The sequence below is a fragment of the Carettochelys insculpta genome, chromosome 23 (genome assembly GCF_033958435.1).
Source record: "Carettochelys insculpta isolate YL-2023 chromosome 23, ASM3395843v1, whole genome shotgun sequence".
NCBI classification, from domain to species: Eukaryota; Metazoa; Chordata; order Testudines; family Carettochelyidae; genus Carettochelys; species Carettochelys insculpta.
In genome coordinates this window covers 18534170-18557169 of record NC_134159.1, presented here as the reverse complement: position 1 = coordinate 18557169, position 23000 = coordinate 18534170, and the positions used below count along the sequence as shown (strand labels likewise).

The window sequence follows — 23000 nt, the reverse complement described above, 5'->3', positions numbered from 1 at the left end:
GTGCTAGTCTATATACTATCAAAACAAAAAAGCAGTCTAGTAGCACTTTAAAGACTAATAAAATAATTTATTAGGTGATGAGCTTTCGTGGGACAGACCCACTTCAGATCATAGCCATACCAGAAATGGTATGGTTATGATCTGAAGAAGTGGGTCTGTCCCACGAAAGCTCATCACCTAATAAATTATTTTGTTAGTCTTTAAAGTGCTACTGGACTGCTTTTTTGTTTTGATTGAAGTTATGCTACTAACATAACTCAAATTGTGTGGCTTAGATCACACTGACTTTGTAGGGTAGGTCTGGCCTCAGGAAGCTAAGAGGTAGGGGATTGGCAGTGGCATTAACAATGGTAAATGGTTCCATATGTCACTTCCCTTGGAACTTATGAGACATCTACATACGTGAAGGGTTCTGTGTTTTGCTTAATTTCATGTGATGAGTCTTGGCAATAAAATAAATCCAGATGTTCAGAGCACATTAATTTGAAACAAAAGAAAAAAAATGAAATAAAAAAAGATACTGCCAGCAGCCCACTCCTTGAAGGGCAAGTCTATCTTGGCTTCACCTCTAGAAGTTCTCCAGGCTTTGGCTGGGGCTCTCGAAGGAGCCTGAATTCAACAGCAATCATATTTAATGAGAGCTGACAGTCATATTTTCAAAAGCACATCAGCTATATGTTTCTCTGAATTTCATCTTGGGTATCTAACCGCCTTAGCAGCTTTACAGTCCAAGGCATACAGTCTTAAAGTAGCAGATGGCAAAGACTGGCAACGGTATATTTGAAAAAAAATCTTTCCGTTTTAATAATCTACATAATTAGTGAGATAAGATAAGCAAGTTTTTTAAAAGAAAAAGGATAATTTTTCATCTTAACCATGTTCTTTAAGAGAATGAAAGAGGATATACATGGTAAGCTCCCACTAAAGGTGGGAAAAGCATCCCAAAAGTTACTTGAGTAAAAGTGCAGCTGCTTTAATTTCTGGATGCTTGAGTACAATCTAGGTGTGTGTGTGTTTTCCAGAGGGACCCTAGTAACTTGTACTTAAGTACACTCCCCTTCGAGCAGCTGAACTTTTACTCAAGTAACTTTTTGGGTACTTTCCCCACCTCTGGCTCCCACCTTGCAAACATACACGTTTCAGTTTAAAGCATGTGTTTAAGTTGCAGTGAAATCACAGGCTTAAAATTAAGCATGCACTTGAGTGTTTGCATGAGCAAGGGCTTATAGATTCATAGGGCTTAAGGACAAAAGGGACTATTATTTTCAGCCAGTCTGACCTGCTGTATAACTCAGGCCAGAGAACCTCACCCTGTAATTCCTGCATTTAGCCCATAACGAGTAGCTGAGATAGAGAATATCCAGACTGTAATCTCTTGGGGCTCAGACTGTGTTCGTACAATCCCGAGCACATCTTAGTCCTTATCCTGCTGTAGCTTATGCACTCTGTCGTAATACAGATAAACATCATGAGGATGATGATCATAGGGTGGACAGCACAGCGTTGCTTTCCCCATTTTATCTCCAAGTGATGCTCTGGTTGGGGGTCTCAAAATTTACTTAGTATCATACTATAGTCATGATGAAAGTCTCCACTCCACATTCGTGGATTACTGATGGGTGTGAAGCTGCAGATGGTTTGCTAGGTATGGAAAGGACTAGTCTATATCAGTCACATCTAGGGAACAAAACAAAGACATTTATGTGGAAACGTTTCTTTCACTGAAAAAACGTGCTATGATGGCTAAATAAAAACGTGGGGAGCTTCTAAAAGGAGGTGCTATGAAGAAGCCAAGGTGATGAGATGATCTAAGGCAAATGGGGTGAAAAAAAGTCTGGTCTTACCAGTAAAGAATATGGGGGATTTACTTCGAATTTCCTCCAATTTTTGAACAAACAAGGCGTTCATTTCCCTCTGAAGGGTGCCCACTTGCCTTCGGGAATTCTCAGAACAGCGCTTGGGGAATTCTGGGCTTCCAAGGCTCTCTAGACTGCTGGAGTTGGAGGATACTGAGCCATTGCTAGCTGTCACCAAGTTGACAGTGCTTCCATACTTGCCACCTGACTGGCACTGCCACCTCTGCCTGGAATGAGCTTTTATCCCGTGACATTTAGTGTCACTGTTTTTCTTCCCAGGAGCCACAAAGGACTGAGTGCTCCTTGGTTGATCACTGGTTGTTCCAAGGCTGCTGCAAGTCTGCAAGTCTGACCGAGCTCTGGGCTGCTCTACTATCCCCCAATTTTTCAGTTCTAAGCTCTCGTCTCCCGTTATACTGCTATACTGATCGTGGTGCAGCATGTCTTTAGTGAGTGGCCTGCTTGCATGCTCGCTCCACTTGCATTCTAGATCGGGGCTCTCACTGGAACCAATCATGCACCTCATGCAATTGGTTGCCATGCCGATCCTACCAGAGCCATTGATGGCGCACCGTGCAAAGACGCTCTGTTTCTCGTTCTGGTGCTCCTGAAGATGGACCCTGTTGGATCTCTGTGTGGGCTCACTGAAAGCTGCACCCCTGTGGGTACGAGCTTGGTGTTTACCTTTACTGGAACTATGGGCCTTACCTTTCAACCCTTTGCCATGTACCTCCCCATTGGCCCCCTCTCTGGGAACCAGAGATGGAGAGGAGCTTTCTGGCCCTTTGTCAAAGTGAGGCTGTGAAGACTCTTCCAGTTCACGGTCTTCACTGGCCCCTTCAGAGCTGTTGTCTTTGCTGTCGATAGCAATCTCAGGAAAGCCTTTCTTGTTCTTCTTCTGACTCTTGGTAGGAGCGCTGGCCGTCCGCCGTAAGATGTGGCTGCTAAACGAGTGCTTGCGATGGAGCTGACCAGCAGCATGACTGTCCAGAGAGGCCTGTTTTGGATTTCTGAGAAAGAGACCTTTTAAGCCCAGAGCTTGCTTGACCTGGAAAATAAAAGAAACCCCCATAATAGAAGATGTGCATCTCCACCCCAGTGCAAAAGTACTAGATGTGCATTGGAATGTTCCTTCCCTGATTCCTGTCACTTCCCAGCACCAGACTTAGCTGGAACATGTGTGGGGAGGAGGAAGAAGGGAAATGATTTTGCAGAATTTTGTTGCTGTGTTACATTGAAATGTTGTTTTAAATGTTTCCAACCCTGTATGAATAACCCATCCTTTAGCTTTACTCTTGCTCCACATCTCCTTACAAGGAAATCCAAAGAGACAAGGTACTGCGGGGGTGGGGGGGTCTCACAAAATAAGGATCTGAATTCTAGAAGGGCCAGAACGCCCCAATGCCTGCTGAAAACAGCAAGTTTGAGATACCCAGAAACGCACAGCCTTGGGGCTTCCGAGAATACACTTCAAGGAACTTTTCCAATATACCAGTTGTTGTCTTGCTATCTTCATGCCACAGATGGCGGGTGAGCCTTCTATTATGATGTGCAGGTGTAAATGGTTCACACCCACAGGCTCATACTGAGGACACAATTGCAGAGCAGAACTTGGGGATGGGAGGGGAGAGGTAATCACTGGGATCCGGGGTAGTAGAGACTTACAGATTTGTTGTAAAGTGAGTGCTCTCCTTTAACAAATTAAAACTTCTTAGAGTACATTTATACTCAATTTTTAAAAAACCCTGAAAATGTTTTCATGCTCAAGAATATTTTAACAGGAGTACACATCGAACCTCTCTAGTCCAGCACTCTCTCACCTAGAATATCCATAATCTAGCAGAATTTTAGTTAGCTGGACAACCACTTATTGTGGTTGTGGCCACTTTTCCTGGAGGCCCATTAAGTTTGTTTACAGCCACTAATCCTGGCTCTCAGTGTTCTGTGCCATTATTTAGCTGTAATTTACCCCTAAATGTCTTTTAAGAGCCCAATAAGCAGTGAAAGTGTTGGTAACGTGCTAGACAATATTAACCTCCCATGGACCAGCAAATTCTCTCATCCATCACCGGTCAGGTATCAAAGGGGCTGGACAACAGAGGTTCAACCTATAATGCCAAATTTAAAAAAAAAAAAAACTATTACGAATGTACATTATTACAGCAACTTTGAACATCTCTGGTCACCCCGATAAGCCAGCTTCTCAAGTCCCACAATGATGGCACTCGACAAATGGGCAACACGGTTACACCTGTAATGCTCACAGCAAAGCAGAGTGATAGTTCTTTTATTGACCTCAGTGGGAGCTGGATGAGAACCTTAAAGAAAGTATTGAGTATGTAAGTGAGTTACCTTCTAGGCAGTAAAATTATATATATATATATGTTGTATCTAAGGTTGTCCATTAACCTCTTCCCTGCCTCTCCAATGCAAAGCTTCCTAGAAATGGGAGTAGGTAGGCGCAGGTTGTTAGTCAACAAGTTGAAGAGGTCAGCTGTGTGTATGTCCAGGGAGGTGCTTGCTGTTCTGACACTGCCGTGATTAACGTAACTGGTTTATATGACGTTTGCTCCCCTACCAGCCAGGCCAAACACCTGTACCTGGCTCCACTAGAGGACAGTAGGAAGGGGGAAGAGTCTTTCAGCAATGGCTGTGTTAATTTGTGAGCTTACCCACTGCATGGCACTTTTTAAAAATCAGAGGCTCCCTGGATCTCAGTGGACCTTTCTCTTATCCCACTCATGTTGGCGGAGTCCTAGCCTCACTAAGCCAGCAATGACCGCATGGATTTAGCCTGTTTCAAGGCACCTTCCTTCCACCTTTCCCCTTGGCCACTTTTTTCTTGGCTCTGGGCCAAAGCCAGTGTTTTCTCTAATTTTTTCCATTTGTGGGTGGAATAAATTTTATAATGTGCACCCAGACATGCGCAACTGTGCACCACCAACAGAAACACATCCTGCTGGCTGCAGGCAATTTCTAATTGGATGGGTGGAAGCTGACTCTCTCTTGGGCGGTCACCCAAGAATTCAGCGTACAGGCAACACTGGCCGAGGCCGCTCCCCTTGCAGCAGCTGCAACCAGGAAAGGCTCAAAGTTTCCGGGGAGAGCGGTGTGTCACCCTGCAGAGCAGTTCTGCATGCTGTGCCACAGGGCTCCCCACTAGCCCGCCCCGAAGGTCCTGGAAATGTTCCCAAACGCAGGCACCCTTCCCAGGACAGGGGCTATCTCGCAGCCCTGCCACCGTATTAGAAGAATGTGGGGGTGCAGGGCTGAGCTGGTGGGTAGCCTTTCAAACAGCATACAAGTTCAAGGAGGTCTCTGGGCAGCAGAGCAAAGCAGTCCAGTGGCAGCGCAACAGACTTGGGGTCCAGGAGACCTGGGTTTTCATCCTCGCTTTTGTCCGCTTAGTTTGTAAGGCAGCCAAGTGAGTCAAAAGACTTGCCAGGCCTCTGGGTAAGCAAGGAGGGGCCCAGCTCTGTGCTCTGAAAGGGACAGGGCTTTGGAGGGAAGGGGTGGGACCAGGGCAGCCAGCCTTAATGGTGGCCTAGGCCACATGGTTCTCCCCCCAACAGTGTTGTCTGTAGCACACTGATTGGGGTTCTGCAGTGTGCCAGGAAGGGCTCTAGCGATAATATAAAGAGCCAAGACGCCAGCATAAGGGAGACCCACACTCCTGTGAATTGCTGGGGAAGTAGCCCCCTTTGCGCCGGACTATCATGAGATGTACATAGTGTTCCAAACACAATCGGGCACTGATTTAGGTTTGGGCCTCTAGGCCCTATCGTAAAACAAATACAACTCATAATAAATACCGCGCACAAACAGTTGTTTGACAAGGGTCACTTCATTTCGGCTAGGTCAGCCTGGCAGAAAAACCCCACACAGGTTTTTATTGTAAAATAGTCAATTCAAAATGGTGGTTTGCTTTTAAATAAGTCCCCTGTGAGACTGGAAGCCAAGACACAACAGCCCTGGACTACTGCGTGGGAACAGGGCAGCCAAAGTGAATAGACACATGAAGCCAGAATCTCCACTGCCTTTCACCTTGTGCTGCCAGTTAACAGCTGTGCAGAATGGGTGTCAAAGGCTTCCAGCCAGAATTCTCCCCTCTCTAAGGCCAGGTCTACACTAGACTTTAAAGTCGATCATAGATATACATTCCCAGCTATGGTAACTGCGCAGCTGGACTTGACACATCTACGATCGACTTATCTGGCCGTCCTCACTAAGGGAGGTTGATGGGAGAAACTCTCCCGTCAACCTCTCTTATTCCTGATGAGATTGAGGAGGACAGAGGCAGACTGTGGGCCCCTGATCGTTTGATTTCATGTGTCCCCACTAGGCATGCGAAATCGAACCCCAGACGATTGACCCCGACTGGGTTGATGTACTGGGGAGTGTCGATGTACCCTAGCGCTTTGCACAGGAGTAACTGAGCACACAGCACGCAAAGAAGCAAAAGTCAGGTCCAAAGCAGAACTGACAGGTCCAGAACAACTGACACACAACAGCTGAAAACGCAAACAATAGAAATGGGGTCAAGTGACAAATGTATTTTTAAAAATCATTCCAATTTTAATCAGCCAAGGCATTCTCAGTAACATGGGTGAGGTTTCAATTGTAAAGCTGTCAGTTTAATTAGACAATGCCCCTTCCATTAAAAAATACCATCTTCATTAAAAACAAAAATTAACTGTCATTCAGATTGAGCTTCACATCTTTTAGTAACGGTAGGGAAGTCTAAAATGATTTAAAAATGACACGTTTTGCTCTATGGCACAGAGAACATTATCATTGTAGCAGCACAGAGGAGACCAGGTACAAAGCACTAGAAACATTGACATCTCAAGGAGAGATTCCTCCCCCTCCCACCCTGCCAATCTGATTACATTTTCAATTCCTACCATACAGCCACCTCATCCAATGTCCCTCATGCACATTTTCATCATTGGAGAAACACGATAAACAAGCAAAGGCAGTCAGCGCCCTCAGAAACACATTTTAATGCTTATCCTAGTACCAAACACACCCTCTCCCAGTTGATGTACAATTCAGTGAATTTTACAAAGTTTCTGCATTCCTATGAACATTCCAGGTGGACTTGCCAACTTTTTAAGTAACAAGCTGCTCATGCCTTGCAAAGGGCTCCTTTGGTTTTGACTATGTGCTTTCAGAATTTCCTTGCTAACCTGTTCAATTCTTCCCCGAGCTCAGCCATGTTTGCAGCTGGATTTGCTTCTCCAGTCATAGCAGGGTCATTTCTTTCCTCTCTTTGCGCAGTGTAAAGAGGAATTCGTGTGCTCTAACAAGAGGTCCCACAAGCAAGGGCGATGCAAGGGGTCGTACAGGGGGTCACAGTCACCACCCCCCAGCATCCACCCAGCCACGGCTCTCACTGTCAGTGCAGTGCCACTTCGGGGGAGTGTGGGGATGGTCCCTCCCCTCCTGCCAGAGTGGTGCAGCCCTTAAGCAGCATGAGCTGCCTACCCCACCACAGCTGTCCATTCATGCTGGAGTGAGGTGAGACTGCCCCCCCCACTGGAAGCGGTGCAGCACTTACAAAAGAAGAGGCAGAGCAGTGGGAGGGGAGCATGGTTGGGGAGAGGGTGGGGCATGGGCAGAGAAAGGGTGTGGCAGGGGCAGGGGTGCGGCAGGGGCAGGTTGGTGCCCCCTGGAAGTCTCCTTACCAGTCACCACTGCCCACAAGCCAGGGCTTGAAATTTACTACCTATGAGATGAGCTTGCAACTGATTCAGTGTCACTACCAACTAGGAGGAACCTTGAGTCACTTTGGATCCTTTGTCCTGTGACATCACAGACGAGGTCACATTTTTGCAATGTCCTCTGTAAATGCAGAAGTGCCCAATTTATTTTAAGGAATTTATTTTCCTGCCCCAGAACGCAGGATCAGATTCACCAGGCTGCTCAGCTGCTCTGCATGGCTTCAGAGCTAGAAAGCATCTGTATAACCTGCTCAACCAGCCAGCTAGGCTGGCTTTAACGTTACTCTATGCCACTGGAGTGCCCAGATCATCCTGTGAACCAAGCCTATAAAAAAAACCCCACAGTTTAGGGGCCTGATCCAAAAACCCCTGAAGTCAATGGGAACTTCTCTTTTGACTTTGGTGTGCTTTGGCTCAGCCGTATTCGTGGCAAGAGTAAGAACCTTTCTGTATGAAGAAAAGATGACCAAGAAGGAATGTAACTGAAAGAGTACAGGGACTGATTATTCCTATAAGCCAACAAGGGCAGCACAAATGGTACAGGGCAGGGGAAACAGAAGTTAAATATCAGTAAGCTTTGTGTAAACAAAAGAGACCTGAAGAGTTCTGGATTGCTCCAAAGTTTTCCTCTTTCTGCAAAGGAAGACAGTCCAAGAAAAGGTACAGTTTGAATCTCTCTAATTAATCTGGAACTCTCTTGTCTGGCAACATCTGTAATCCGGCATGATTTCAGTTAGCTGGACAACCACTTATCACGAGTGTGGCCAAGTTTCCCATGGTCCCATAAAGTTTGTGTACAGCCACCAGTCCTGGCTCTCAGTGTTCTGTCCTATTATTTAGCTGTTATTTACCCCAAATGGATCCTGGACAAGAGAAGTTCAACCTTGTCCTGTGACCAACAGGGCTAGAACAACACTACAAACAAATAAGCCCTCTGTGATATCTAGGGCAACAGAACAAGCTGTTAAGGGAGGCTGCAGACTCACCTCCATGGGAGAAATTTAATGCTAAGCTAAGTACTTTTTGTTGAACAACCGTATCTGCTAATAACCAAAATGGGAAAAAATTATACCAGTCAAAATGTGAAGTTTCTAAACAGAATCCAATTGAAACAAGTTGGCAAGTACACTCGTTTTCTTCTATAAAATAATCAGACGCATTATAAAACACTTGCAAAATTCAGAAAAAAATTGCCAAACACACACATACACAAACAACCCCCATTAAAATGAAAGAAAGTGGCCCACTGATGGAATGGGTGATGTGCAGTGAAGGGCCCCAGGGATCATTCTAGCTTATTCGGTGCATCTCTGTTAGAGTAGCCATTAGTGCTTGAATCAAATTACTGATTCAAGATCCCAAATCCAGTGCAAATTTGGTTTTAAAAAAAAAGCAAAAACAAATCATTTAGAAGAAGATCCAGAATATCTGCTTTCAGCTCCAATTCTAGCTTTTGCAAACAGCGCCAACCTTTTCCTTCCCCATAGCAGACCTAAAGAAATCAGCAAAAGACCCTTTGGTCCTTATAGTTGATGTTCCCCAAACTTAACTCCATCACATTAAATGGTATTACACACAACTGTAGCTTAAAAAAAAGATATTAAGATGTAGGACAGGAGACAGAGAGAAAAAAAAGAAGAAGTATTTTTATCCTGGATCTACTTCATAAATGGTGGGCTCTCTGGACCAAACTAACCAAGTAAAATGTCACAATCCATGTTATATGAGTCGAACAGTTTCAAAATGCTAATAAGGAAACACCAATGCTAATGAGTTCACTGGTTAGAGGCATGCAGGCATGTGGTGGTGCTCACTACAACTTCCTGAATCAGGAGGGGGTACCTTCAAGGCTCCTAAATATGTTCTGCTTCTAAAAGGAGACTTTGTTTGACACAGAGAAGTCCACTGAAATCACAAACAGACAGAGTAAAGGCAAGTCAGACACAAAACAACAGTGAGGGAAGATCTAAGAGATATGCACATCTAGAAAAACATGAGAAATTCCACAGTACATGAATAGACTACAGAAGAGACAGAAACAGAAGAAGATCAAAACTAGGAGATAGAACAGTCCATAAAGAGATTTTAGGTTAGCTAGAAATGCTGGAACATCTTATTTTACAACTGTGAAGTTACTGAAGATGCAACATTCTCTAAGTTTAGGAGAATGCCAGTGAAGAACAGTATTGTTGTTCCAATAATACAAATACGGCATAAAACCACCCAAAATTAACATGATCAAGGCATTTACACAGGTTCCTGCAAAGATCAATCCAGGGTTCTTTCTCAATCTCAAACAAAAGATTGTCGAGTAAAGTTATTTGGAAAATGGAAGGAGGGGGAAGTTAAAATGTTTGTCTAAAAATGTTCCCAATTGTTGCTTGTTGTTATTATTATTATTAACAACTCAAATTCCAACCACCTCTATTTATAAAATACAATTAGCTTCTGTTTCAGAAGCAGTTTGGTTTTTGCCTAGAAACATGGAGATACTCTATAGCGCATAGATAACACCAGCAAATATTCATCCCTGCTAAATCTGTTTGCACTTACATCCAGATAGAAACATGGAACCTTTTTTGAGACACTGGAGTCAACATCCTTTCAGACTAAAGATTCATTCATTCCTCAGCGGGTATAAAACTGAACAGCTTCACTGGCATCAATAAGGCAATCCTCCAGCAGGTTTAAACTGGGCACAGCTCCCAGGAATACACCAGTTCACACTACCCCCATGATCTGCCCTAAATCTAAGCAGTAGGAGCTGATCCAGAATGATTTGAGACCAGACAAAACCACACAAACTGGGAGTAAAACTGCTGAGGTTGGAATGCAGGACTCACCTCTAACCATTAGCAAAGCTGACAACAGAAGTTGAGCCAAGTGTATAACTAAGAAGTCCAAACAAACAAGAGGGTAGGGTTCAGAGAGAGGTTGGAAACTGTATTGACCATAGTCTTTATCATTGACTAGGGCAGGGGTGGCCAAACAGTTAGGGACTAAGAGCCACGTGGACAGAGTGCAAAGAGCCACATGTTATATATGTATTTTATCTATCTAGATATAATATCAATCAATAGATAGACTGATAGATAAAAATAAATATATAATACGTGGCTCAATGCCCTCGCCCTTCCCCAGAGCCAGGCACCCCCCAGTACCCCTCCCCCCAACTCAATACCAGCAGCTCACTGGAGCTGCTGCTGCCACTCGCTTCTCCCACCAAACACTGGGGCACATGCGCAGAGTGGCGTACAGCACTCCAGGCGCACAGCTCCAAGCAAGAGCCGCATTTAATTGCTCAAAGAGCCACATGTGGCTCAAGAACTGTGGGTTAGCCACCCCTGGACTAGGGAGCGTTCCAGAAGCAGACTGTGTACTAGATACAGCCATTTTTGCTCCTGTTGAGTTGAAACTTACTCTATCTGCAGTTCCGTTGATTACAATGAGCTTACGTAGGTCGAAATAGTACCTAACATGAGGGTGGTAGACAGCCGTCCAAGGCGGCTGGGGTGAGCAGTTGCCGTGCGAGGTGGAGACACAGGGCACATTTTGTAGAATATGTGATTGGAAGTGCCCATGGGCTCATTAAAAAGCTTTGCCTTCATGAGGTTAGATCTCAGTATCAGCATATTAAAGCCAGCAAAGCTGAAGAAGCTGAGGTGGTAATGAGAAGCAACAAGCCATGTGTAATATATTGAGAACATGAAAAGGAAATAAAGCAATCAGAAAACAAATCAGCTCAGTAGATTGGAAGCTAAGAGATAAAGACAGGGATGAAACAGCAAGGCACCACAGGTCCCTTTGATGTGCTTATGGCTAACTACTTGTGTAAGACAGCACGCGGAGAAAAATCTAACAACCCCAAAGTTCCCGTAAAGGTTTAAACAGATGTGTCACCCGGCTGCAAATTAAAATGATCTATCAGCAAGTTACTCCAGGGGAAAAGGGAGAAATGAAGAAAAGCAAATAATTAGTGAGACTGACCAAGGACATATTAGAAGGCAGTTCTGCCTTCAACTAAAGAAGGCAAATTTAGACAGATGAAAAAGTTTCTCAGGAGCAGTTAAACCAAAAAACAGGCACCACGAGAGCTAAGGCATCCTCAGAGGAAACCACTCACCGTCAGAATTAGGGCTGGACTATAAGAGGAGGAGTAAGAGGTTGTCTCCTTGTTGTAACACAACAAGAGGCACTGAGGTGAGATGGTAGAACTTGACCAGTAGATGACCAGGGCTGAGAGACACAATGCCTCTGAACCTATCAAGCACATAAGGCAAATGGACACCAAAGCAGAGGCAACATGAAGTCCACCAGCAGTACACAGCACACCCAGCTGCTATAGCTCAGCACAGGCTACAAGGAAGTCAGCACCATAAAAAGAAACAACTGGAAATGAGATGCCTTCATCTTAATGCTCCCCGCTTTGATCCCACCACATGGCCAGGCAGGTGGGCACGTTTCATCCCCTTCCCTTGCAGCTGTTGCCAGGCAACACTTGAAGCAGTTTTACCCTCAAACGATCAGGGGCTGGCATCAGAGGCTTGCTAGCTTCCCCTTGGACTCCTCTGAACTGAGACAAAGCCTGTACTGTTTATTTTGTTATTTCTTGCTGCCCTAATTAGAATCTCCTGTCGCTTTCCACTGCCTTTAATTAGGGCCATGTTTTTTTTTTAAAAAAAAGCACACAGCCCATTTATGAAGCTATTTTCAAAAGAGAAAGAGGAAAACCATTGGAAAATGTGCCCCCTGCATTAATTGACTGCCAAGCCTGAGAATGGCTGTGCATTTAAAAACAGTGGGTGAAACCCTGGCTCTCTGGAGGCTAATGGCAAAGCCCCCATTGACTGCAAGGGGGCCAGGATTTCACCTAACGAGAGAAGAGCGCCCAAGAGACAGCTGGGAAAAGAGGCTGGCTTAGGGGAATAGTAAGGGTCCATAAGGCCCTTCATTCTCACAGGTATATGTGGAAAAGCCATAGTTTACTGTTATTTTGAGTCTCTTCTTCCTCATCTTGCACCCTTTTCCTAGGTTTATTTTCAATCTTAGCCTCTTTAGCTAGATAAACTGAGCTCTTATAAGGAGGGACATAATTCAGGAAGTAAGGGAAGCTAACTAGCCCCTTGGTGACACATTCCTTCTCCCTCCATCTCTTTCCAATTACCTGGGACCAATGATGAAGTCCTGATGCTCCCAGATAGATCTGTCAAAGGAAACAGTAAGTCCCCCCTTGGCACCCTCCTCAAGCTTGGAAAAAAAAGACCCCTCCATCCAATTCTGGAGTTTGCAGTAAACAACTGCTAACTCTTGTTTGGAAGGTGCAAGATTTAAGCTCCAGAAGCTGCTGCTGCTGTAGTGGATCGAAATCTCTTAGAGTTAAATAATCAGCTGGGTATGAGGATGAGCAGGACAGATAACCATGTGGCCTTTTTCTCAGTCTTGTGTTGGGTTTGCAGCAAAGACAGTGGCAGCCATTCCTTTCTGGGGTTTTTTTTTTGGTGAGGGTTGGGGAGAGAGACAGAGGGAAAGACAGCAGGTCAAATACAGGCAAAATGGAGCATTCTAGGAACTGCTCCACAAACACAGCCCAAAAGTAAACAATGGAACTCTCTGTATGATTCCAATATTTCCTAGCTTGGGCTGGGTCAGAAATAGCACCAGACCCGTCTTGTCAAGGATTATTAGTGTTATCCTGGATCTTCTCCTTCCTATTTGAGAATTGAGAACTGGAAAGGCAGAGGAAAATTCGTAAAATAGGAGCCTCTTTTTGTGTGTGTGTGTGTGCGTGCGTGTGTGCGTGTGCGTGTGCGCGCGCGCGCGCACATGAGCAAGCACAAATTTATGGAATTGCCTAAACAACACAGATCTCACAGCAGGTTCTAGTAGCAGCATCCCTGAAAGCAGCAGGGGAAAGGAGGAACCTGAATGGCTTAACAAGACACTTTATGGCTACGCTACAATTTAAAACCCTACAGCTGGCCTGTGCCAGTGGATCTGGACTAAGGGCTGTTTAATTGCAGTGTAAACAGGCCGCAGTCCAAGCTCTGGGGCTCTCCCACCTCAAATGTCTACACAGCAATTAAACTGCCCCCGAGCTTGAATCAGATGGCAGGAGCCAGCCACCAGTGTGCCTAATTCAGGGGTGTGTAAACATCTTTGATGAGGAGCCTCTCCAAGATTTTGGTAAGTGGTCAAGGGCTGCACTTTCCTATGGAGTGGGTGCAGGGTCTGGGATGGAGGTTGGGTGCAGAAGGGAGCTGGGATGAGGGGACTGGGGTTCAGGAGAGAGTGTGGGGTCTGAGAGGGGGTTTGGGTGACGGAGAGGGTTGTGACCTGGGGCAGAGGATTGTGGTGCAGGGTCTGGGAGGGGATATGGGGATAGGAGAGGGTTGTGACCTGGAGGAGGGGTGCAGGGTCTAGGAGGGAGTTGGGTGCAGTGCCAGAAGCAGCCTGTGGCTAGGAGGCACTTACCTAAACACTCCTGGCCAGCTGCACTCTCTGGCAGGCTTCCCTGCCTGCCAGCAGCCCCAGCCCACTGGCTGCTCCATGTGGCTCTCTGGGCTGCGGGAGAGCTTCGGGCACTACACCCAGCAAAATCTCTCCTCTACCATCAGCTGCAAACCAGCCATTGGGAGCTGAGAAATTGTGCTGTACTGCCCCTACCTCAGGGAAATTTCTCAGTGCCCATTGGCCCCCAATCCTCTCCCTTCTCGCAGCCTACGGGCAGGCCCTGGGCCAGATTAAAGGGCTTGGTGGGCCATATCCGATCCACACGCTGTATCTTGCCTGTTCCTGGACTAACTGCATCCTCTGATTATATTGCAGGGTCCCCGCAGCACACAGTAGCTGCGGCAGCAGGAGCACACATGGGCAGAATTTCCTGATTTGTAGCATGACTGGGGCAGGGAGGAGAGTCTGCATGGAGGAAAAGTTTGCTTTGGCAGATTCTGTCAATTCTCCTTCCATGACCCATTTGCAGGACAGTTAGTGCCAGGGGTTGGGGCTGGCTGGGATGGTCAGCCCAGCTGTTGGGCAGAGAGGCACCGCCAGCTGTTTGCAGGGCTGGGGGATGAGACACTTTGCTTCACCCTCGATGCGCACTTCAGCCTGCACCAGCCATGGTCCTGCTGGCCCTGCCAGCTCCAGGGGTGGGGGTGAGGATGGGTGGGGCCAGGGCGGATCAGGAAAGAGGCAATCCACTTGCATATTGCAACTCCAGAATCAAAAAGACATTTGTGGGGTAAAACCTAAAGACGCTGCTTGAATCCAGGCCAGAGAGGATGTACCTGAAATCGTCTCACTGGGCCAAACCACCCCATCAGCCACAATTACAGAAGCTGAAATCAGGTCGAGTTTATGCCCTTTGCAACTGCTTTGAATTCAGGGACGTGGCAGCGGTAGCTCAGACAGACCCAGTCTTATAACACTCTACTCAGCCTGCCATTTATTCTCCTGTTCCTGTAGACTGGCCTTAACTGGTCTGGGCATGATAGGCCAGGCACACCACGAGCAGCACCTAACACTGCTCACGTAACTGCTCATCATCCAGTAACCACCACTTCCCTCTCCCACAAACCTTTAAAGCCTCCTGCTCCTGAGGGCTCTGCTCTTTTCACTAGAAATGACACCCTGGGCAGAAGCTGCAGAGGAGGCTGTCAGCGGAGTCAGAAGGGAGCTGTTCAGGCCAGAAATCTGTCAAGTCAGGCATTAGATCATTGAGCGGTAACAGCCTGACACACCTCTCCTTTGGAAGGCCTTATCTGAAATGAGCAGTGTGCTGTCCCTTCCAGAAACCCAGCCCCTTTCTAGGTTTCCAAGTGCAGCTCTTCCCAGGAATTATCCCAACTCTTTCCTATGTTAGAATTCACCTAAAAAGCTGCATGCATTATTTAAGAAAAAGTACCCTGAAATGAATGGTAACAGACAGAAAGCCATACTAGTCTATATACTATCGAAACAAAAAAGCAATCAAGTAGCACTTTAAAGACTAACAAAATAATTTATTAGGTGAGCTGTCTCACGAAAGCTCACCTAATAAATTATTTGGTTAGTCTCTAAAGTGCTACTTGGCTGCTTTTTTGTTTTGATACCCTAAAATGAGCAACCCTGGAAAATATCAGGATTCCTGGCCTGGTCAATATTGCCTCCTGCTGTCAGAAGGTGGATATGTCAGCCTGCAGCCCCCTTATACAAAAGGATGGCTGCGGTTTTCAAAGCACAGCAGAGATTTAGCCATGAACCTACCATTAAAATTAGCGGGCGGTGTGGAACTAAGCTTTATGGGCCACAGAGAAAAGAGTCTTCGACTCAGCTATGGGAAAGCTTGAAGCTAAAGCTGGGGTTTGTACCTGGGAACTGTTCATATGAAAGCCGAACATGTCAGCAAGGCAATTCTATTTTGACAGCCCGTGAGCAAGCCACAGGCAGTAGAGATGGATGGTGAGTGAGAGTGACCACTGAGCGACACAGACAGGCCACATTGTGCACTTCTCAGCTCAACAAGAGCCAAAGACAGACCCAAAAATGGCAAAGCAGTAGCAGGGAGCAAGTCTGCACACTGGCGACTCTTCAGCACTATGTTTAAAATGCGAACGTAGCAGGGAGAGAGGGGGACAGGGCCCTCACAGGATAAACTCTGCAACCTGAAAGCAACCAGCAGTTCAGGCTGCACTTTTACTCTCGGAGTGCCAACCTAGCACCAAATATATTATCAGATACTCATGTATTACGCACACCTGTGTGCTGAAGTGCCATCCCCTGCCTATACAGTGGTGTTCCTCACTAGGATGCTGCTGTCCCCTTTTGGGACTTTCTGAGCTCTCCACAACTTACGCAATGCATTGGGGTGGGTGAGTCCCTCACTTTGCATGGCAGTGTTTGTGTCAGGGTTACAAAGAGGTGGGGTGGAAGCCACCAGAAGCTATGTTAGGTAATACATAGGGACAGTCCGGCATGTTTTTATGCTGTCTAAATCTTCTGTTTTCTTCTAATTCTACCACAAGGACAGAGAGACATGCCTGGAGGCAGAGAGAATCTGCACAAGCAGGTTCTCACCAGTTTGTGCAGCTGCATCCAGCAGCATTGACCACTGGACACTTAGGCAGAATCCTAAAGGCCTTACTTGGACAGTGGGCGGAGTTCTGCCATATTGATGCAGACAATTCAGAGTGACACCCAAGTTCCTAGTTGCGAGGCGTGCGTAAGAACGGGATTTGGCCCTTTGTTAGGAGCAGCATGGTGTGGGAAGGGATGGAGAAATGATCCAGAACTGCAGCAGTTTAAGGGGGTGCTCTAGATAGAAAGCTACTGGTTGTGCAATGGGGGTTCCTTACAGGCCCACTGATGGGGAGAAGTGGGAGGGAAAGGGAGCAGTTGCCCCTGGATCCCTTTGAAACCCCACACAGCACTGTGCGCCACTCTGCAGATGGCTCAGAGGGAGTGTGGGGGCCCCCAGGAATGACTGTCACAAGCCCCACCCCTTCCACCCTTGGCCCTTCCCCTTTGATGGCCAGAGAGCCAGGTCCACCTCCCACCATGTCCCATGGTGCCTCTTGGCACCACTGCTTCTTATCACCTGGTTATGCCACCCGCTTATGCTACAGTGATGTTTAAAGAGATCTCAGGTTACTCTGAAAAACACACAGTAGCAGTTATTTGGATTGCATAAATGGCTTAGCTTGTGCACCACCCCGGGTCCTCTTCCTCCCTGCGTTGTACAGCACCCACCAAGCCCATTGCAAAAGCAGTCACTCACCTTACCACAGATGTCATTAATAGCTACATGAACAAAGATGGATGCCTCTTCCATGCCTTCCAGGTACACGTGCCGGTAGCCTGAAACACAGAGCGGGCAGAGCTGACAGGGAGAGCAGACGAGAGCCTCCTGTCACTACACACTTCCCATTTCGAGCTGAAGGGAAAAAATTAACAAGCTTTCTCCCAGCCATGTCCAGCCGCTGAGCGTTCAGGCTCGTCCATCATCCTGCCACACTTGATTTGTGTGAGAGCTGCACCATTTTCAAAGCTGACTGATGTTTTTCTCCGTCCCTTCCTTATTATAGGGAAAAAACGGTCACTCTGTTTTTTTTCCCGATTTACACTATCACTGCTGCCAATTCTGCAGTGTATAACTGATTAGCGTGCCCCTGGCCATTACGACTACTCCCAGGACACATTACAATCATTACCCAGATGAGGGGCTAGGGGATGCCCCCTGCAAATAAACTGAAATTTCCTCAGCTCGGACAGACAGAGAAAAAAGCGCGCACACAGGCTGCTCTTTTATGAAATAAGATTGCCCCAAAAGCAGAAAATAGAGACAATACCAAAACAGACAAAAACAAATCCCCAGATCTCACCAGCAGCCCAGCTAGCAGATTGCTTTACTTTCAACTAGCACCAGTAACAATTGTGGCCGCTGGTGAGCTGCCAGCAAATGCAAGCCCAATGAGACTCCAGCTTGGCTCAGGAAGGCTTTTGAAGTTTGCCCCACTGTATATACAAGTCATCCTGTTTCATTTACACTATCCAAAGTCAACAGCTGCCAAATAATAACACGTGAGAAAAAATAAAATTTACAGCACAACAGACCAGAAAGAAATGGACAATTTATATAGTCTTTCCAGCCCAGCATGGTCTCTTCGTTCCCACCAGTGTTCCCTGTAATTTTTTCCATCCATGTGCAGAATAAATTTTATGTGCACTGAGGCATGTGTGGATGTGCACCACCAGTAAAAACACATGCTGTCCACTGTGAGCTGCTCTGGGTGCTCTGCTAATCAGCTGGGCGGCATCTGAATCTCTCCTGGTTGACCTCCCAAGCTCTCAGCTTACAGGGAACACGAATTCTCTCCTGGCCCTCTGCACTTCTACACAATAGCGCTTTTAATTGTGAGCATCATAAGACATTCTCTAATTAAGCTACAAATCATGTCTGTGACAGAGGCAAATGAGAAGCATAAGGCCATATTTTCCAAAAGAGGTCAACACCTGCTTCCACACAGGCCTAAATATGGATCTAGAATTTGTTCTCAGTAGGAACTTCTGGACAATGAGCACTTTTGAAAACCTGGCCCAAGGAGGTTAAGTGACTAGGTCATAGTTACACAATAAGTTAGTGACAGATGTGGGTACAGAACCCAGGAGTCTTAACTAGCCCATCTCCTGCTCTAGCCACCAAGTCAGCACAACTCCCCAGTGCAGATATATACTTGTGTACACGTGTGGTAAATCTCTCCTGGAAGAAACTTTGCTTGTCACAATGATGGAATAAAACAAAGCCTCAGCCAATGAATCCTGTATGTCACAAGACAGAGAGCATTGTCTTACCTGGCATCATACTGGTAAAACCTATTGTCCTCTGTCCAATGAAATCCCGCCCAATTGGATCATGATCCCACACCAGAAAGCGTACCAGTGCAATCTCTGGCATGTGCACTGTGAACACCAGGGTCTCCTCCCACATCGGATTGAAACCTGGCAATCAGAGAATCAGCTTTTATTGTGTATAGTGCAGTAGCACCTGGCAGCCCCAGCTAGTGCCCACAACCCCATTTAGTTCTTGCTATTTTGTTCTGAAGATACATCGCCAGGAGAGGAAATGAACAGCTGTCTACACTGACATTCCTGATCGACCCTCAAGGTTCTGGTTCTGCATTCCTTGCACACCCGGAATTCCCACTCAAATCAGTGGGAGCCGCAATGGCATAAGGAAGACGGGATTTTAATTTTTCTCATGAACATTTTTATTTTCTCTGAAGGCCTATCAAACGGCAGAACAAAGTGTGGATACACCCGAGAAGCTGCGGGCTCCCAGTCTGCTGTCCTGACCACTGCTCTTCTCTAAAAGAGACGAGAGTGATATAAATCTACTGATTAATCTATTTCTGTCTGATCTCATGTCATCAAGACTATACTTACACCACACTCCCTCACCGAGGCCCAGATTCAGCAAAACACTGAAGCATATGTGTAAACATCACTGAAGTTAACAACACTTGAGCATGTACTTAAAGGGATTGGGTCCCAAGTGTGGCCCATTTTGCCTCCATATGACAAAATGACCCTTCAAACTTCAACGTCCAAGACTGTGTTAGATGGCAAGGGGGAAGAAACAAACCAGAGCAAAACAGGGTCTTACCATTGTCATCAACTACTCTAGTTTGCTCTTTGCAGCAGTCCACTGGTAACCCTATGATCTCTACCTCTACAAATGGATCTATAATCTGGAAAAGAGAAAGGAAAGAATATTTAAAAAAATTTAAAAACAGAAATCGTGTAATAACCTCATCTTAACTACCAAAGCATCACACACTGTTGTAGATGAAAAAGCCATGGGCATAGGGGTAATGCTGCTAAAAGATGTAGGACCACATCACATTTGGAACATAACCACCTTAATCATCATCTTATGATCACTTTCAAATTGATTCAAAACGGGTGCTACAGCTGACAGCAAGTTAACAGAGCTCTCTAGGTGAATATCTTTAAACTCAGTGTACACCTAAGCAGAAGAAAAAAGCTGTCATGTAGCACTTTAAAGACTAACAACATTTATTAGGATCGCAGGGGTAGCCGTGTTAGTCTAGATCTGTAACAGCAACGAAGGGTCCTGTGGCACCTTATAGACTAACAGAAAAGTTTTGAGCATGAGCTCTCGTGAGCACAGACTCACTTCATCAACGAAGGGTGCCACAGGACCCTTCGTTGCTGTAACATTTATTAGCCACGTCTACATGTGCCAGCTACTTCGAAGTAGCCCTGCCAACTTTGAAATAGCGCCCGTCATGGCTACACGTGTTGGGCGCTATTTCGAAGTTAAGATTGACGTTAGGCGGTGAGATGTCGAAGTCGCTATCTCCATCAGGAGATGGGAATAGCGCCCTACTTCGACGTTCAACGTCGAAGTAGGGAATGTGTAGCCATTGTGCGTCCCGCAACATCGAAATAGAGGGGTCCGCCATGGCGGCCATCAGCTGAGGGGTTGAGAGACGCTCTCTCCAGCCCCGGAGCTCAATGGTTGCTGCGTGCAGCGGCCTCTTAAAGGTCCCCACCCCCTGCCTTCCTGTGCAGGAAGCTGAGAGCGTGTGCAGGCGGCAGCCCAGCCACGCGGCCAGCCTGCACGCTCCTCTGCAGCCACACAAACCCCCCACTGCTGCAATGGCTGCCCCCCAGCCCCCTAAGCGCCCCCAGGGCACCCCCCCCAAGGGGAGCCAGGGCTCCCAGACGGGCAGCCAGGCAAGGAAGCGGCAGCGGGGCCCCTCCTGGATGGAGGCCGAGCTTCGGGACCTGCTGGGGCTCTGGAGTGAGGAGGAGGTGCTCCAGGTAATGGGGAGCAAGAGGCGGAAGCGGATGCGTTCGCTCAGCTGGCCGACGGCCTGGACACCCGGGGTCACCCTGCCCGCACTCCTGACCACGTCAGGAGTAAGGTTAAGGAGCTGCGGCAGGGTTACGCCTGGGCCCGGGATGCGGCCGGCCGATCTGGGGCCGCCCCCGTCACTTGCCCCTTTTACAGGGAGCTCAGGGCCATCCTGGGCCCCCGGCACACCTCCTTCCCTCCGGCCCCTCTTGATACCTCAGCTGACGAGCCCCAGCAGACCCCGGAGGTGGAGTCCACCCCAGAGGCAAGCCCCGCACCCCAGGGGCCCCCCCAGGAGCCCACCCCTGGGGCACCGGAGGAGGAGGAGGAGGGGGGATCCTCCTCCAGTGATGGGGGGCTCCGGATCCACATCCCGTCCCGGAGCTCCAGCAGGGCGTCCGCCCACCGGGTGTCTCCCAACCGTGGGAGCGGACCATCAGGTATGTATCCCCCCGGTGCACACCCCCCAGGGTTGAGGGGCGGGGGTAACAGGTATGACCAGGGCCCTCCACATGTCCAGATGACCATGGCCCCAAGGACAGCAGTGGCATGTCCCTCAGAAGAGTGCATCAGCCCCTGCCCCCCCAGCACAACAATGCCATGCCCCGTCCCTGGGGATGGGGGGAGTGGAACCTCTAGGGTCCCCTGGGAGGAGGGGTTGGGACACCCATCAGCAGCAGCAGCAGCAGCATCTCCCGGGCACGGGGATGGGGAACCAGTAGCAGAGGGGTCGGGGACAAGGGCCACAGCTCGGGGGCCACACTAACGGCTGTCTCCACTCTTCTTCCCCCCGTGTTCTGCAGCTGCACCATCGGAAGGACTGGAGAGCGCCGGCGAGGTGTCAATGGTCCCGGAGAGCCCACCAGGGCCATCACTCCAGGCCAGCCCCTCAGAGGAGCACCGACCAGCCCCAGGGTGGGGATGACAGCGGAGCCAGCACCACCCACGGACGGCGACGGACCCCCAGCTGCTGGCCATCCTCCGTCGGCAGCTGGAGGTCTCCGAGCAGTGCCTGCGGGTGGAGGAGCGGCGCCTCCATCTGCAGGAGGGGGCACTGGCCTGGCACCAGGAGGCATGGGGGGCCTTCATGCACACATGTGAGCGCATCGCAGACTACCTGGCCCCCCATGCCGCACTGGCCGCCGCTTTGCCCGCCCTGCCTGGTCCACCTGCCGCTCCACCCGCTGCTCCACCCGCCATCCGCCACCGAGGGCCCTTCCGCCGAGGGGAACCTCGGGCCAGCTGACACCCGCCGGCCATACCTCCCGGTCTGCCCAGCCCCCAGCCAGCCCCGGCGTGGGCTGAGGCCAAGGCACGGGTCGCGGCCGCCCACCCCCAGCGCTGGACATTAGGGGGTGTGGGGCCCAAGACGTGGCCCCCCCCTTTGCATATATCCCCTTCACCTATCTTTTGTAAATAGTTAATGTATTAGACCCCTCTTCTGTTATGTTATGATGATACATGCCCCCCTTCCTTGTCTTCCCCTTTTTTTTTCCTTTCATCTTATAAGTATATACATAATATTTATTTTGGCTGTACATAGTTATGATATAATAATAAGAGTTCAACATATATATTCTGGTTTGATGAAAAACATGTCTGTTTTTATTTATAAGAAAAGTGGGGGGGTGTGCTCTTGGGTGCTCTGTGGTGTGGGCGTAGGGGCAGGGAGTGTTGTGGAGGATGGGGGGGGTGCAGTGGGGGGCCTGCCAGAGTTCACCCTGCAGCCTCGTCGAACTGGGCCTGCAGGGCCTCCCAGACCCGGGCCCGGGTCCCTTCGGGGTCCACCTGGCGACTGGGGGCAGCGGGTGGCTGCACATCGGCCCTGCCGGCTTCCACAGCCCAGCCCTGAAAGAAGGCCTACCCCTTGCTCTCGACGAGGTTGTGGAGGGCGCTGCACGTGCCCACAATCTGGGGGATGTTGGTGGGGTGAGGAGACACCTCCAGCGCCCCTTGAGGCAGCCAAATGTGCGCTCCACCACCTGGCGTGCGTGGTTCAGGCGCTGGTTGAAGCGCTCCTGGCTGGCTGACAGGTGGCCCGTGTAAGGGTGCATGAGCCAGGGC

General features: G+C 48.2%; 1 protein-coding gene across 2 annotated transcripts in view; it reads right to left on the bottom strand.

Moving 5' to 3' along the window:
• The window catches only part of PLCH2 (phospholipase C eta 2), a 395254-nt gene that overhangs the window by 6194 nt on the left and 366060 nt on the right, over window positions 1-23000 (bottom strand). For both annotated transcript variants that reach the window (XM_074975802.1, XM_074975801.1), the window contains 4 exons: window positions 19719-19803; window positions 18908-19054; window positions 17334-17413; window positions 2565-2904 (listed from right to left, as the gene is read on the bottom strand). In XM_074975802.1, the coding sequence (XP_074831903.1) occupies window positions 2565-2904; window positions 17334-17413; window positions 18908-19054; window positions 19719-19803 (652 nt within the window). The remainder of the gene's footprint in view (window positions 1-2564; window positions 2905-17333; window positions 17414-18907; window positions 19055-19718; window positions 19804-23000) is intronic.